Genomic DNA, 16,092 nt, shown 5'->3' on the forward strand with positions numbered 1-16,092 from the left:
GTTGGTTTGGTCTCATTGTTTGCTTTGTTTTTTTTTCTTGGTGAATTCATTACATTACATCAAATAACAAAATTCTTTCACATGTATTACATGTACTTCTATTTAACCATTTAAATGCTCTTCTGCTACAACATCATCTTTATCTGCGTCCTTCGAAGAGTCGACATGAGAATTTTTAACATCATTATTTACTTGATCTTGCTGCTCCTTGGCTCCGGCTTCACCAGATTTCATCATCATCATCGTCTTCTTCTTCTTCTCCTCCTCTTCTTTCTTGTTTGCCTCTTCTTCCAATTTCTTTTTTCTTTCCTTTTCCTCCTCTTGTTTCTTCTTTTCATCTTGATCATTACTGTTTTTCTCTTGTTTAGCCAAAAGCACCTCCTCGGTTGTTCCCAATCTAGTTTGTTCATCACCATAAGCTTTACAAAACTGTTTACTAGCTTCAACTGCACAGTCCATCAATATTTCGTTTCCCAGATTCACATTGCTTTCACCGTTATTGCTAGCCATATTTTCATAATTAGCTAATAATTCATCTATCAATTCCTTGATTCCATATATATGCAAAAGACGATTATCTTCATCAGCAACGCTCAATGTTAAACTAAGAACATCTACATCCCTTTCAGTATCCATTTGCCACGATGAAATGCCATTGGGGATCAATACATTTGGATCACGCTTGGCACATTGCACCTCATGCTTTCTCCAACCAACCACAGGGATATCAAAGGCAATTGAGGAAGACAAGTATATAACATTGAATGTTGATGAATCGGGGTCACGGCGAAGAATATAGAAATTGGGCCTGTACATGGAACGACCACAACCACAATGGTTGATATGTGCTCGAAGAAAGCCAACCCATGTACGTTGATATTGTGGGTTTTTTGCATCAATGGTCGATAAAGAAATTATCTCTGTTCCACCACGGACCGGACCAATCTTGGCATTGTCTTTGGCCTCTGATGGATCTTTATAAACAAAATCACACTTGCCTAAATCATTATCCTTCAGTACCAATTGGCATTTGAGTACTTCTAAATTGTCCCACTTGTAAATAATATAAAGATGGTTATCACCATCTGAAGTTCTTTCCATGGGATCAACAAATGGAGTCCAGTTCTTTTCAATTTTTTTTCGTGCTTCACCATTAATTCTCAACTCGGCAACTTTGTTATACTTCACATTGTCAAATCTTTCATCTGCAATTCCATCGGTGTTTGTTTTACCTAGTTGGTATCGGAAGGGCCAGCCAACAAATATACTTCTATGCATTTCGTAACTGATCTGCATAGTAATATCGTTGGGTAATTCCTCCTCTTTTTGATCTGGCTTCAATTGTGCCAAATCTTTGACAAATTTCTGCTCCTTGAAATTCCGCTGATCAGAATTAAAAATTATTATTGGTTCTTGTTTGCCCATTTCATTCTGCACCATCATTATTCTAGTATCCTCTGGGCCGTACCATCGTCTCTTGGTGAAATCACTGTTGTGATAAAAAGGTATAGGTAAAAACTGTGGGAACCTCAAGTTCTGATATTCTCTTTTGCCTTCGGGAGTCATTGTGTTTACAACAAGCTCAACGTTGGTCATTTCTTGCCAGTTCTCATCAAACACTTGAGCATAGAGCAAGGAGATTTGTGGATTCCATTTGATACCTCTGCGCGAAAACAAAACTCGAGACACCATAAGATGCACACCATGCTCGGGCATCCACACAGAAGTACCGGCAAACTTGTAGAAATGTTTGCGAACGGAACCTTCTTTGACCATTTGAGGTAACTTGCCCTCGAAAAATCCTGCAAGGTCTTTTAATGCATCTTCATTTTTCAACTGACGTATAAGGGTTTCAACCATGTTTTTGAAATCCTCATCAAACACACGGTCGTGGCTGGTGATTAACTCCTTGTTGACTTCCAACTCTGAGCAAGTCTTTTGATTGCTCAATGGGTTGGTGAATATTTGCAAAGAATGTTTCTTCTTGTCCAATTTAACAATCTCCAGCGTTCCAGTGGTTGAATTCCCATCATAAGTAACAACTTTTTTTCCATCAATAATGTGTTTGGCCTTGTACATGGCTTCGTCTTGAAATCCATTGGGGAAGATCAATATAGGCGAGCTCAAATGGGTTTGTAACAATTCGGAATCACCAGCATTCTCATAATACAACCCGCCGCTCTTGTCGCTGGAAAAGGAAAAGTTTGGCTTAATCTTCTCGAGTATTGAAGTATCTAGTGGATAGTGGTTAAGGGCTAAGTGCATGGGGTAAATTAGGAAGAGACATAGAACTACTCCAATGAGGATTCTCCGCACTGAAGGAGTCCGTAGTTTTCTCATCAGCAGCATTATACTCTTGAAACTTTTGTTTTTTTTCTTCTGACTTTCTCCTATTTTTGTTTAGTTACTCTCTTGTAATTTTCCTTTCCTTTTTTTTTAGATCTCCTTTACTTGGTTTCACTTGATTCTTGTATCGCTGAGTATATGGGACTACCTGTATCTTTTGTTGATTAAACTAAAAGTGGAAAACGAAAAAGAAAATTAGGGGAATGGTTTCGTTTTAGCAATTATGGAAGGTCGGTATTGTAAAAAAATGATGGTGATGACTACGATTTTGGTTTGGTTGATGTCAAGTGTGACGGTACAAGGGTAACAAAGTTATGCTAATGTGTGAGTCAATGTATGAAAAGGCTCAACCTTTGAAAATGAAATATATATTGATTGCTAAATGCAGTTGGTTGCTTAACGACTACTTGTTTTTGAAACCAAAAAAAAAAAAGAAAATAAAGAAAAAGAAAAAAAAAAAAGAAAAAAAAAATTTTAGTATACAAAAACATTGGAATAATTAACAATAGATACAATAGATTCTCAGGAACACGATTATTGAAGATAAAGCAAACAAAGATTAGCCATAGATCGGGGAATTGGAAAAAGGAGAGCAAAAAGAACCTCCCTTACCGCCCTCTTATCCTCTTATCCTCTTGCCCTATTTCTTCCTCTTCCTTCTCCTCCCCCGCCCCTTTACGCCAACCTATATATAAATAATAATAGCAATAAGTGCAAATGACTTAAATTAACAAAAAAAAAAAAAAAGAAAAAATAAATTAATACGGAGTAATTAAATATTAAGACTAAAACTAAACAAATTTTCACATACGAGTCTATTCTCTTGTCTTCTTTCTTTTAGTTTTCACAATTTTCCTTTTTTCTGTTGCAACCTTCATGTCAACCTTTCGCTTAGGACAAGGATTCTATTAAAAGATAATATAATATAATACAACGGTCAGGGTAGACGAATATTATTATAAACTGTCAAAAGATGTATAAAGAATATGTGTGCTGGTGCAACCTCTATCACGATAAATTTATAATATAATAATTTGTTGGTTGTTGAGAAAAATTAGATTTTGTAACACAAATTACAATTTCCGCATTTTCCATCTAGCCCACTTCACTCTATATATAGTTGAATCTAAAATGTTTCTATATAACTTCTCCATGAAAATATAAACCAAACCAAACTAAACCAGAATAAAATAAAATAAAATACGCTGAAATTTAGTCTTTACTCAGCATCAAGAATTTTAAGAAAGTTATCGTTCACCTTTTACTCTATCCTGTGTATCTTCACCAGGATGCTCATCTTGTTGCACTGGAATAGATTGCTCATTCTCGAGTGCTTTACTTTCCTCCTTGTCTTGGCCCTTGTTCTCTTGTTCCTTTTCAGGTGTCTCTGGTTTCGCCTTTGCATTCGCCTTTGCATTTGCTTTCGCATTTGCCTCTTCCTTGGCCCTTTCTTCATCGCTCTTATTATCAATCATTCCAGCTTGCTTGGCCAATTCAATAGCTTCCTGTGACACGCCCAAATAATCTTGCAATTCGCCATACTTCTTGCAAAAGGTAATACTCTCGTCAATAACACAATCCACCTGCTTACTCTGCGAAACACGACCATCCCATTTGAAATTTAAGGTATCTATTAATTTTTGCACCCCTCCCAAATGCACCAAATTGTCATCTTTATCAGCCACTGAAAGCGTAAGACTCATGAAATCCAGTTTTGGATCATACATTGAAATACCGTTGGGGATAAGCACGTTAGGGTCACGTTTGGCACACTGGATCTCAGCGTATTTCCATCCATCAACCTGCATATTCATAGAGATTGATGATGATAAATAGGCTATTTTGAAATTGCCATTCTTGTGCTGAATAAGAACAACAAAGTTAGGCCTGTACATAGCTTTACCACATCCGCATTGATTCAAGTGGGCACGCAAAAAGCCAATCCATATTTGTTTAATACCTTTTGAATGACTAGAGTATGTTGTTGAAATAGGAATAAGTTCCGTGCCTCCACGAACAGGTCCAACTTTTGAGGCAGAGTCATCCTGCTTAAACTGTTCGATACAGCGCGATACTAATCCTGGGCTTGCTAGTTCGCATCGGAGAATCTTGAGATGGTCCCATTGATAAACAATGTATAGATATTTATCTCCACCTCGCGTAGCAATACCCCTCTCCAGCGGATTAACAAATGGTGTCCAGTTCTTCTCGGTCTTTTCCCGCTCTTTTCCATCAATACGGAGCTCAGCTACTTTGTTGTAAATTACATTTTTGTACCTTCTCTCTTGCTGTCCATCGGTATTTTGTTTGCCTTGTTGATACCGAAAGAGGTATCCCATAAACATTGACCTGTAGAACCCATACTTGGTGCGCACAACTTCGTCATTGTTTGCTTTTGTTTGCACTTCAATTACTTGTCTATGGAATGAGTTGTAAACAACAACGGGTTCCTCGTCGCCATACTCATTTTTCACCAAGAGCAATCTAGTATCTTCTGGTCCGTACCATCTCTTATAAATCTTCTTGACGTTATGATAAAATGGAATGGGCATAAATTTGGGGAAATTCATCACTTCGTATTTCCGCTCGCCAAATTCATCGATTACTGGCACCACCAAGTCAACGTTTTGCAATTCGACCCATTTTTCATCGTATATTTGGGCATACAAGAGTGAGATTTGGGGGTTGGCTTTTCTTGCATTTTGGCTAAATATCACGCGGCTTACCATAAGATGTACGCCATGCTTAGCGAGCCATACTGAAGTAGCGGCAAACTTGTAAAAATGCTTTTCATTTAATGCATCTTTCTCAATAATCTCGGGTAATTTTTCCTGAAAGAATGGTCGCAATTCTACAAATGCAGGATCATGCGTGATTTGTTCGAGTAGAGTTGACGCTATCAACTTCCAGTTATCGTGGAACTTGAGATCTTGCAGGATGGTAACATTTTTGGCAATTTCTAAACTTTTGCATGTGTCACGAGTAGTTTTGTGTTTTGCTTCTTCTGAAGCCGACTCTGGTGTTGATGCAAAGATGAGGAATGGGTGTGGTATATAAGTTTGTCCAGTGATGTAGTTACTAATTGGTTTAACGCTACCACCAAACTCGATAATCTTTGCATTGTCTTGGGTGATATTCTGGGTGAGTCTTAATTTGGGGTCAAAGTTTGATGGTAAAATCGTGAGTCCTTGCGTATGGAACTTGGAGACTGGGTACTCCAATGGGTCGACATGCTCGATTCTGAAGTTGAACTGTCTTTTGACGGTGTCATATGCATTGAGGTAGTGCAAGATCGCTATAGCAGTGATGAATATGGGGATCAAGAAGTAGGTCTTTTTAATCTGCCTTGTCTTGGGAAATAGTGGAATGTATTGTTTAATCATTTTTGGATTATAATTGAAAAGTGAAAAAAAAGAAAAAAAAAAGGAGGAGGGAAGAGGAAAGGAGGAACACGTGGTACCTCTTGATGAGCAAATTTGTTGGTGGGTACTTTTGAAAAGCCCGATCTGATCCTTTCAAATATGAGTCGAAATGATTGTTCAGGAGATCTTGTAATTGCAAAAGATGTTGGATCTATATATTTCAGATGAACAAACCAAAAAAAAAAAATGAAAAAAAAAACGAAAACTAAGAAGATTAAAAAAAAAATGAAAATGAGAGGAAGAAGAAGAAGAACAAGAACAAGAACATCAACAAGCAAAGAGGTGGTACTAGCCAAACGCATGAAAGATTGCGCTTTATAATCTACTACTCTTCTTTTTTGCTGTTTTGTAAAAAAAGAAGAACAAGCCACAAAGGATGGAGAAGATGTGGATCTGGATGCATCGGGTGCAATTTGGCCATAACTTCTCTCATCTTTTTTTTTTTTTGAGTGGTGGGTGGTGGTGGCTAAGTTGTATATACACATTTATTTTTTTCAGTGACAAGAAAAATGAAAAAAAAGAGAGACACAAAATAAAGAATAAAAAAATATCTCATACTTTGTGTATTTTGGGGGAGAAGTTTGAGAAGAAGGGAAACAGCAAAATTATGAGCCCTTGCACGTGACTCAGGTACATTGTGGTAAAACGAGCAAAGAGAAAACAAAAGAAAAGAAAAAGAAAAAAAAGTACCACAGAAAGAGTTGAAAGGATACTCCAATATAGCAAGAAGATGATAGAAGCAATAGCAGCACAAGCCAATACTTGTTTGTAGCATAGACTAAATGGGTGCTATAAATAATTTTTCACTTATACGGGCTCAACACATAGACTCACATAGACTCACATATAGTCTATCAAGCACACGTGTAGAGAGATCAAAAAAGACATATTCAAAAAAAAAAAAAAAGAGAAAAGTTATAAAAAACCAGTAGTATACAAACCACCCTCTCTCTTTCTTTATCACGTCTTTTTTTTTCCCCTATCTCCCTCCCTACCTCATTCACTCTTTCCTTGTCTTTGAAACCAACCTATCCTTCAATTTGTTTTGTTTTTTTTAAAAAAAAAAATAGAAAGAAAGAGTCAACTATATATTACTTGAGGTCTGCTATATCGCAATTCTACTTTAACTTATCTCCTTTTCTCCTCCTTCTGACCATCCAAGACTTTCTTTTAGATAAATTATCATGTACAATCCAAAAGAATTTTAATCTCTCTTAGTCTTCCAGATCTACTAAAAAAAAAATATATATATATATATATATATATAAAAACCAATATTGTATGACAGGTGCTACCATTTGTTATTTTTAGCAACTTTCGAACTGCACATGGGCTAAGCCATGTGAGCGATTTTATATTATGTATGAAAAATTGATGGTGTAAAGTTATTGTTGAAACATTGTCTCTATCTATCATACGAATATGAACTATGTCTTGTATAATGCTTCAGTTGAGTGAGTTTCAACCAGTTTTTTTTGTTGTGTTTCTGTATATTTTTTATTTCTATATTTTTTTTTGGTCTTTAATTCAAATAATACGGTATATTGTGATTGAACATGACAATATATTTTGAAGTGATTCTATGCCAAAAAAAAAGGAGAAAGAAAGAGAGAAAAAGGAGACGAAAGATAAAGAGAGAGATAGTCTAAATTTATGTGCTCACGGCTGGTGATTACAAACCCATGTAAAAAAAATGATTTGATTTTTATATGTATATGTATACATTCTGTCAACAGCCATATACAGGGTATCGTGTAGACCGCAAATGTTATATATATATATATATATATATTAAGACATGTTTAAAGCCATGTTTGTTGTAACCTAACCTACTTGCTCCGATTGAGTACATTAACTTTACTTGTTTAAAGGAATAAAATAGCAAATGATATAAAGTAAAGACAAATACTGAATGATCAACAGTTGTAGAAATAAAAGAAACAGTATTGGAAAATACAAGTTGAGAAATAAAAGAAGAGACAAACTGATAGATTATAGATGAAGAAAGAGAAAAAAGGATATATATCTACTTCACAACTTACTCTACTTTACGTTTTTTAGCATCAATAATCTGCTGAACTGAATCGATAATTGATTTGCCAAGTGTGATAAACTCAAACCCTAAGATCTGCTTGGTCTTTGAGTTGTCAATACTTGCCAAAGTTTCAGCAACAACTGTTGGTCCAGAACCAGGTTCACCAGTTGGAACATCTTTCAATTCCTCTGGGAACTTCTCCTTAACAATATCAATAATGGACTGCTCGGTGAATTGACCAGCATTCAACAAGAGCCTTTGCCCTTTGGCCTCTGGATTTTCAAATGCAACCAAATGTGCCTTTGCCACATCCCTTACATCAATCCATCCACCTTTGAATGGTGGTATCTTGTCTCCACTTTTTAATTTAGTAAGCGAATTAATCACTTCCGAACTAGTATTCAAATTATCTTTAACTTCAGAGTCAAACAACTGGGGTCCAAACACAAATGTAGGATTCACTGTGGTCAATTCAAATCCACTGGAATTGTCTCTGATAAAGTCCCAAGCAGCTCTTTCAGCAAACGTCTTTGACGCACGATACCCATTAACTGGATTGGCAACAGCTTCCTCTTGCGTGACTTCATTCCAATCTGCTTCAGAGAGTATAGCCTTTGGATCAGCAACAACACTAGCAGTACCAATGGCTGCAAACGAAGAGGTAATAACAACATCCTTTATATTCTTACCATACTTTTGAATGGCAATCAATGCATTCTTGGTACCTTCAACCGCAGGCTCAAGTAACTCCTTGGCAATATCAGTGGCTTTGAAATGGAATGGAGATGCCGTGTGAATGAAAACTGTGGCGTCTTCATTCTCTCTTAATACCTCATCAAATGCATGCGGCTTAGCAACATCCTCAACAACGACATAACTCAAGTTCGATGGTGAGTTGAAAAGTTTAAGCAAATGATCACCTTTTGCCTTGGATCGAACGGTGGCAACAACGGTATAGTTTTGTTGCAAGAGCTCACTGAGTATGTGTTGAGCAATGAATCCAGTAGCTCCCGATAAGATAATTTTAGCTGGCATAGTTGATTCTTTTTTTTTTTCTTCCTTTTTTTTTTACAATTTGCGTATCTCTAGCCTTTTTGTTGGAACTATTTAATTGAAATTGTTTTCTTGACTTGTCCTTTCTCCGTTTTTGACTTGTGTTGTATGTGAAGTAAGAATAAAAAGGGGGGGTAAATTGTTAAAAAGAAAAGAAAAAAAAGGTAAAGAGTCAAAAGAGGAATTGGATTGAAGATATATACGTAATTTATATATTTATATATACATTGTTTTCTTTTTAGAATGAAAAAAATGGTGGTTCGTTAAATTGGCAAGCTGTGCATTGTGTGTGGAAGTGTGGAAGTGTGGAGATTGGATAATCAAAAAATAAAAAATAAAAAATAAAAAATTAAAAATTAAAATTAAAATAAAGGAGATCCGAGAGCAATTTATTGAAAAAAAAAATAATAATAATAAAAAACAACAAAAGAAGGTACTAGCGGCTGGCGGCTAATCAAGGTAGCGTTGAATATTATTAATGTGGATTATTAGAGTATACGTTAAACGAAGAAAGTATCAAGAGGCGCAAAGATAGATATTGTGGAGAGGGGGGGGAGCGGGATATTGTTCAACAGAGTCATAGATGGTGATGATCTACATGTTCGTTCTTCCTCTTTTCTTCTTCTTTTCTTCGCTTCTTCTTTTCTTATTCTTTTCTTCTTTTCTTCTTTCAAGAGACTTTCATCATATTATATCAAAAGCAAACATAATAGACCAGTAGCATTCATTTTTTGTGAGAAACAAATAAAAAAAGATGATGATGAAAAAGAACTTATACACATTGATAAGTCAATTCTTCTTTTTTAGTTTTCCTTCTTACTTTGTACAGTTGATACACAGAGTAAAATAATAGAGTTAAAGAAAAAGAAAAAGAAAAAGAAAACCTATAGTTAAAACATGATTTATATAAATTAAAGACCATTCTATTTTAGTAAATCACCTTTGTTGATTACAAATGCTTCAATGACTGCCATTGCTGCATATAATCTATTTTCTGCTTCTTGGAATACCACAGAATTGTCACTGTAGAATACATCATCTGCAACTTCTTCTTGGTGTCTAGGTAAACAGTGCATAAAGATCCAGTTGGAATTCACTCCACCTTCTTTAACCATTTGTTGTGTGATTTGATACCCTTCAAATTGTTTCAATTTAGCTTGCTTCTGTGCTTCTTCACCCATTGAGATCCACGTATCGGTAACCACAATGTTTGCATCCTTTACTGCTTCTTTGGGGTCATTCACGATTTCAAAATTAAGATTTAGCTCGCCAGCTAAGCTTTTGGCATCTGACTCTACTTCTTGATCAAACTTGATTGACTCTGGAATCGATACCGACACGTTAATTCCGAGTTTCAAACATGCAATGGCCAAATCATTAATAACATTATTGGCGTCACCTACCCATGCCAATTTCAACCCCTTGGTCTCACCAAACTTTTCTTTAATGGTCAAAAGATCAGCAATGGCTTGCAATGGGTGGTACTTGTCACACAAGGAATTGATAATAGGAACACTCGAGTCCTTGCACAAGTCCAAGATATCCTGGTGCTTATTCACTCTAGCAAATATGCATGATGTCATTGAGCTAATGACTCTAGTGGTATCATACATCGATTCATTGACCCCAAGTTGGATATCGTCTTTACCCAAAAACATGGGTTGAGCGCCAAAAAATGATGCAGCACCTTCTGTACTTATCCTGGTTCTAGTAGATCTTTTGGAAAAGAGTAATGCAACTAATTTGCCCAACAATTTTTGGTGGTTCTCAACAATTTGCTGTTGCAGGCCAGACTTGTATATCGACTTTAATGTTTGTGCTTTGTTGATAAGCGAGCTAAACTCATCGTTTGACAATTGTGAAATGTTAACCAAATGGCGTGGCGAGGAAGATGCCGAGGTGGTGGCTGTAGTGGGTTGTGCAGATGCCCTCAAAGTAGAGGTTGTGGAAAAAAGTCTAGTTTTCAATGCTGTTTTGGCGGACATTGTGAATTCTTGTGGATACTATAATCGTTTATCAATATGTTTATAAATGTATAAAGTTTTCTCTGTGATATGAATGGAAAGAAAACAGAAAAAGAGAAAAGAAGAAAAGAGAAAAGAAGAAAAGGAAAAAAATGAAGGAAAGGGAAACAAACTTTTGAGAAAAAAGTGATTCTCTGATCTCCTCTTTATATAGTTCCAAAAAAAAAAATTATTTTCAATTTGAAGAAGGAAGAAAAAATTTTTCTTTTTGCCAGATCCGGTAAATGAGTCAAGTAAAAAAATTCATTACCCGCGCTCAACCTATACCGATATCTTTGTGCAACACATAGTACTTGCAAAACCTGACTCATACAGAGTAACTAACAATATTTTATCAAAATATTTATCTACAATAGTACGTACAAATCATTTACATAACATTGACATTGACTCACTAGTCAAGATTGATATCTCTCAATCTTTGACACAAGGTCTCTCTTACACGTAAGTTTTCCTCCCTATGTCTAATAATCTCCAAATTTTCCTTATCCATTTCAGCCTTTTTCTCGTGAGCCTCATTCAATAGATTTGAAATCCTAGCAATTTGCTCATCAACGGAAAGAATTTTCACGTCGGGTACTATAAAACGTGACTTTGTCCTAGGCTTTAATTCACTTTCCGATCCACTTTCAGCATCATTCTCACTTTGTAACTCCCAGTCAAATTTGCGATCGAAATCAATTCCTTGTGACTTTAACACGCCCATATCTTCGTCGTTGAGATTGTTATAATTTCTGTCGTCGTCGTCGTCATCATCGTCGCCGCCGCCGCCGCCACCGCCTTTTGCGCCAACTGCATTGTTGTTATTGTTATTCTGTTCAAAATCTCCCGAACCATCGTCATAATTGTTTTTGTCTTTGTATTCTTCACCAAGTTGTTTTAAAAACTGTCGTTTGGAGACATGTGGTTCAAAACTGGAGTGCAGTGGGATGATTTTTCTAGTAGCTGACGAAAAAGGCAATTGAGTATTGTGTAAAATGTTTGGTATTGAGGTTGGCTTAGTGGCTGCTTCACCGTCGCTATCAACATTATCTTCATCAGAATATTCATCTTCAAGTAGTTTTAAGGCTTCCTCTCCAGTCAACGTCTGCTCAACTAAATCATCCTGAAGAGTATTGTCGTTGCCATCATTAGTCGTGGCCATGTATCTAGATAAAAACTGTCGTCGCTTATTTACATCCTGATGAGACTCGGGTGCTTGCTCCTGCTGTAGCTTTCGATTTCGAGATGCGTCTTGAGATTGAGCTCTACTTTCTATGGTGGGTGAACGCCTTTGCCCTCGTGCTGTATGTAAACTTGACTCTCCTTCTACCTTTTTCATTATCTCACTGACATCTCGGTCATCAGTTTCGCTATTTATATCGTTGAATAAGATACGTGATCGTGGTCCATTCAGAGAATTTTCTATCTTTTTTCTTTTAAATATAGGTTTGGCTGACTTAGACTTGGGCTTCTGCTTCATCAATTGAAGATCAAGATCACCCAATTCTTCATCATCCATAGTTGTTTAATCTATCCAATGAAATGATCTGGTTGGTTGCAAAAGGTATGAAGAATCGTATATGACAATAGTGTACTTTTTCCTCTTGATTATGTGTTAATATATTTTTTTGTACATTAATTGTTAGTACTATTAAAAACCGTAAAAAAAGGTAGAGAAAAGAGAGAAAAAAAAAAGAAAGAATTTATATACTTAAATATATATATATAAAAAAAAATAATATGCGGATGGATCATCATCATCATCACCATCATCACCACCACCATCAAGACAAACATTATCAACTCTATACTCACGCCAGCCAGTTTTACATCCAGTCCAATACTTCACATTCTTTTTGTATTTCCTTATTTTGTCTTTTTTGTCATTTTGCCAATTTATCATTTTGAGTCATTTCCAATACCTTTTTTTTTTTCTGCATACCTTATTCAATATTGATAAACTAAATATTCAAATATAATGTCCGGTGTATCAGAAAAGGCGGAGATATTAATCGCTAAGATGCGAGAACAACCTGCCTCGAAACAGTTTAGTCAGGCGGACTGCCATGGGTTGGTAGATGTAAAGAAGGAACTTGAGCTAATGTCACTTTTACAGGAGCTTGTGCAGGCAAAATATCTCAAGCTTATCCAAAAGGGCGATGAGCTCTTGTTTCAAGCCGTCTCGGCTGATGATGCACGAAAAGTCGCTAATATGACTACAGACGAAGCGATGATATATGCCCATATCGAAGCACTGGGTCGTGAGGGAATCTGGACAAAGACATTAAAGTCCAAGACCAACTTGCACCAACATATAGTTGCCAAATGCTTGAAAAATTTAGAAAATCAGCGATATATCAAGTCCATCAAAAGTGTGAAATACCCGACGAGAAAGATTTACATGTTGTATAATCTCCAGCCAAGTCTTGAAGTTACAGGTGGTCCATGGTTTACGGATAGCGAACTAGACACCGAGTTTATTGACACGGTGTCGCACATCATATGGAGGTTTGTTGTGGCCAAGACATTCCCCAAAGCAGATATGTATGACACCAACCCTCTTCAATGCAATTATACATCAAGCTCCCCTGGTGCCAACATGGATCAAATCATGGAGTTTTTAAACACATCAAATGTGAGTCAAGTCGAGTTGGAGTTGAATGACGTGCAGTCACTATGCAATTTGCTCGTGTATGATGACAAGATTGAACAAATCGGTAATGACGATAAAGGCGAATTGTACAAAGCAACGAGACAAAGTCTTGTTGAGCAAGGGATGATGAAGAATATGAACGAACTAAAAGGTATGATTTCAGAAGAGGAATGGGAGTTTTTGAATAAAAATAGGGGTTTCAACTTGTTTGATTTCAGGATAGCCGGTAGTGGCAGTGGTTCAGTTGAAGATGAAGAAGCTGATGAACAAGACTACGTCTACCTTGATGCATTTCTCAACGCATAAACAAAAATCATAAAGCATATAGAAAATTAAACATTAATCTTTGATTTTCAAACGCACATCTGTGTGTTTTATTCTATTCTGCTCTATTCTATAAAAAATTCCGCTTTATTTATCCCTCAGTTAATGTTAACATATACATACATACATTAATATATATATATATATATATATATATATATATGTGTATGTGTGTGTGCGTGAAGAATCACAATGGTTTAAAACACTCCGTATTTTTGACAAGTTTGAAATATTTTTGAAGCAAATGGATTGATTTTAATCTGCTCAATTTTGCTATCGTCGACTTTTGCACCAAACTTTTGTGCATCGGTACGAATGTTTCTTGAAGAGCCATTCAAAGACATAACCACTGTAAATATCCAATGGAACATTCTTTGGAAATATGTCAATTCAATATTCAACTCGCCATCTTCATTGAAGTACTGACTGCTCTCGTAATCCTTAAGTACCAATGGTTGACTCTCCTCCTCCGATAAGTATTCACCATTAGATACATTTTCCTGTCCTTCTCTTGAGTGGTGTTTAATATCTACAATCACGTCAGGATAATCGCTGATAATACCATATTCTACCAATTTAGCCAATTTCCCAACTCTTGCCAAATACTCATACTGGAACTTGTTATTAACTGTCCATGAGTACAACTTCAAGTGCTGTATTCTCAATAAGGGGACAAATTTTGTTAAAAATTCGGTTGACCATGTCGATACATAAATCAAACTTACCCCAGTCAACTTCAAAACTTTTCTGTTTTTTGGTGTTGTTTCATCTAAATACTCATTGTAGTTGATATAGTTTATGGAATCGCGCCAATTAAGACTTATATGGAAAATGTCAAATTGAGTAAAGCCTTCCTCGTCAATTTTGCGCAACTCCTCACGTTGAAAAAACTCATCCTGGTTCAAGTATTTCAAAAACTTGAGATCCCAAATACCAAACTGGATCCTGCCAAACCACCAAGTGATATCGTTTTTCACCGAAAGCAAATCTTGCACAATATACTTGGTAATTTTGGTTGGGTTAAACTTTTTGATATCCAACTGAATCTTTAATTTCCCTTCCTCAACGTTATCTCCATGCTCTTCGACATACTTTGTAAACCATTTAAGCAAATCAACAAAGCTGAGTAAAGGGTATCGACCTTCTTTAGTTTGCAAATGTTTCAAGACTGGTTCATATGGCGTTTTAAGGATCACATAATCTGTCTCATTGCCTTTTGAGTCAACAAACACTCGTTTTGTGTTTACATCGTGGGATATCACAATCACATCGTCTGAAGCTAGCCAAAGGTCGGTTTCAATCACTGTAGCCCCGGATTCGTAACATTTGCCAAACCCAAGCAACGAGTTCTCAGTATACTGGCTCTTGAACCCTCTATGGCCAACGACAACAGGAGAGCTGGGCGAAGATGGCACAGGTGATGACGTCATATTATAATAGCGAGTGCAAAAATTGTGAGACTTTAAAAGTTGCCGCTGTAATATTTGACACGGATGGGTCGTCAAGCTCTTGATTAATCGTGAAATCTCAAACTTAAGAACGAAGGTGGAAAGCAAAAAAAAAATAAGAAAAAGCAGAAATCAATATCGATACCAATATTAATATCAATGAACGCTTTTATTGCTGGGTGAAAAAAAAAGTGGTTGAAAAGTGGACGAAAAGTGGAATCAAAACTTCTCCAAAAAACTCTTCACAAATCAAACTTCAAAATTATGAATAACAAATAGTATAGATAGTCAAGATGGTTAAAGTTATTCAAATGAAAGGATCAAGGCTTATATATATATATATATATAGAAATATATACCATATAACCTTTCATAGTACCTGTATGTATGTGTTTGTGTGTTTCCGGCTCTAGTTCAAATCCACCGAAACGAAGGATCTGGAAAGAAAACTGTGGAGGCTATTTTTATTTTTTTATAGCGGAACTTGGTGGATGGTACCGAAAGGGTGATGTAGGTACTGCATATAATAGCTATTCTGTGTCACAACTCCGTTTCTTTTTTTTGTTTTTTTCTCTTTTGTCTCAAAGAAAACAAAAATAATTTTTTTGGTATGTTTTCTCGGTCCGTATAAAGCACGTGGTGCTAACCCCGCTGAAAGAGGAGAATCAATAATTAAAATTAGTGCCAGCTATTCACCTTATGTTTATTTCGTAGGCCATGAAAAATGGAGCACAATTAATGCTGTTGGGCCACCCCAAGTATCCAATTCATAATTATGTTTTTGTCAACTAAAACTATGTTTGTG

At 36.1% G+C, this 16,092-nt stretch overlaps 7 protein-coding genes across 7 annotated transcripts; 1 reads left to right on the forward strand and 6 right to left on the reverse strand. All coding sequences in view use genetic code 12, as the record gives it.

Annotated features, from left to right (window-relative positions):
- Positions 1 to 102: 102 nt before the first annotated feature.
- Positions 103 to 2,265, reverse strand: BMT3_4 (mannosyltransferase protein; the record flags this gene model as incomplete). The annotated part of the gene is made up of 1 exon (XM_001523974.2): positions 103 to 2,265. The coding sequence occupies one exon, from the start codon at positions 2,263 to 2,265 to the stop codon at positions 103 to 105; it is 2,163 nt and encodes a 720-aa protein (XP_001524024.2).
- Positions 2,266 to 3,593: 1,328 nt separating this feature from the next.
- On the reverse strand, positions 3,594 to 5,729 carry BMT4 (mannosyltransferase protein; the record flags this gene model as incomplete). The annotated part of the gene is made up of 1 exon (XM_001523975.2): positions 3,594 to 5,729. The coding sequence occupies one exon, from the start codon at positions 5,727 to 5,729 to the stop codon at positions 3,594 to 3,596; it is 2,136 nt and encodes a 711-aa protein (XP_001524025.2).
- A 2,077-nt stretch (positions 5,730 to 7,806) lies between these two features.
- On the reverse strand, positions 7,807 to 8,838 carry GRE2 (methylglyoxal reductase (NADPH-dependent) gre2; the record flags this gene model as incomplete). The annotated part of the gene is made up of 1 exon (XM_001523977.2): positions 7,807 to 8,838. The coding sequence occupies one exon, from the start codon at positions 8,836 to 8,838 to the stop codon at positions 7,807 to 7,809; it is 1,032 nt and encodes a 343-aa protein (XP_001524027.2).
- Positions 8,839 to 9,779: 941 nt separating this feature from the next.
- On the reverse strand, positions 9,780 to 10,841 carry ARG3 (ornithine carbamoyltransferase; the record flags this gene model as incomplete). Its single annotated transcript, XM_001523978.2, has 1 exon — positions 9,780 to 10,841. One exon carries the CDS (start codon positions 10,839 to 10,841, stop codon positions 9,780 to 9,782), a length of 1,062 nt encoding a protein of 353 aa, XP_001524028.2.
- Positions 10,842 to 11,274: 433 nt separating this feature from the next.
- Positions 11,275 to 12,381, reverse strand: PVL30_005568 (uncharacterized protein; the record flags this gene model as incomplete). Its single annotated transcript, XM_001523979.2, has 1 exon — positions 11,275 to 12,381. The coding sequence occupies one exon, from the start codon at positions 12,379 to 12,381 to the stop codon at positions 11,275 to 11,277; it is 1,107 nt and encodes a 368-aa protein (XP_001524029.2).
- A 459-nt stretch (positions 12,382 to 12,840) lies between these two features.
- On the forward strand, positions 12,841 to 13,821 carry RPC34 (34-kDa subunit of RNA polymerase III (C); the record flags this gene model as incomplete). Its single annotated transcript, XM_001523980.2, has 1 exon — positions 12,841 to 13,821. One exon carries the CDS (start codon positions 12,841 to 12,843, stop codon positions 13,819 to 13,821), a length of 981 nt encoding a protein of 326 aa, XP_001524030.2.
- A 215-nt stretch (positions 13,822 to 14,036) lies between these two features.
- PVL30_005570 (uncharacterized protein) lies at positions 14,037 to 15,269 on the reverse strand (the record flags this gene model as incomplete). Its single annotated transcript, XM_001523981.2, has 1 exon — positions 14,037 to 15,269. One exon carries the CDS (start codon positions 15,267 to 15,269, stop codon positions 14,037 to 14,039), a length of 1,233 nt encoding a protein of 410 aa, XP_001524031.1.
- Between the last annotated feature and the right edge of the window lie 823 nt (positions 15,270 to 16,092).

The sequence above is a fragment of the Lodderomyces elongisporus genome, chromosome 8, assembly GCF_030384665.1.
Source record: "Lodderomyces elongisporus chromosome 8, complete sequence".
Taxonomy (NCBI): domain Eukaryota; kingdom Fungi; phylum Ascomycota; class Pichiomycetes; order Serinales; family Debaryomycetaceae; genus Lodderomyces; species Lodderomyces elongisporus.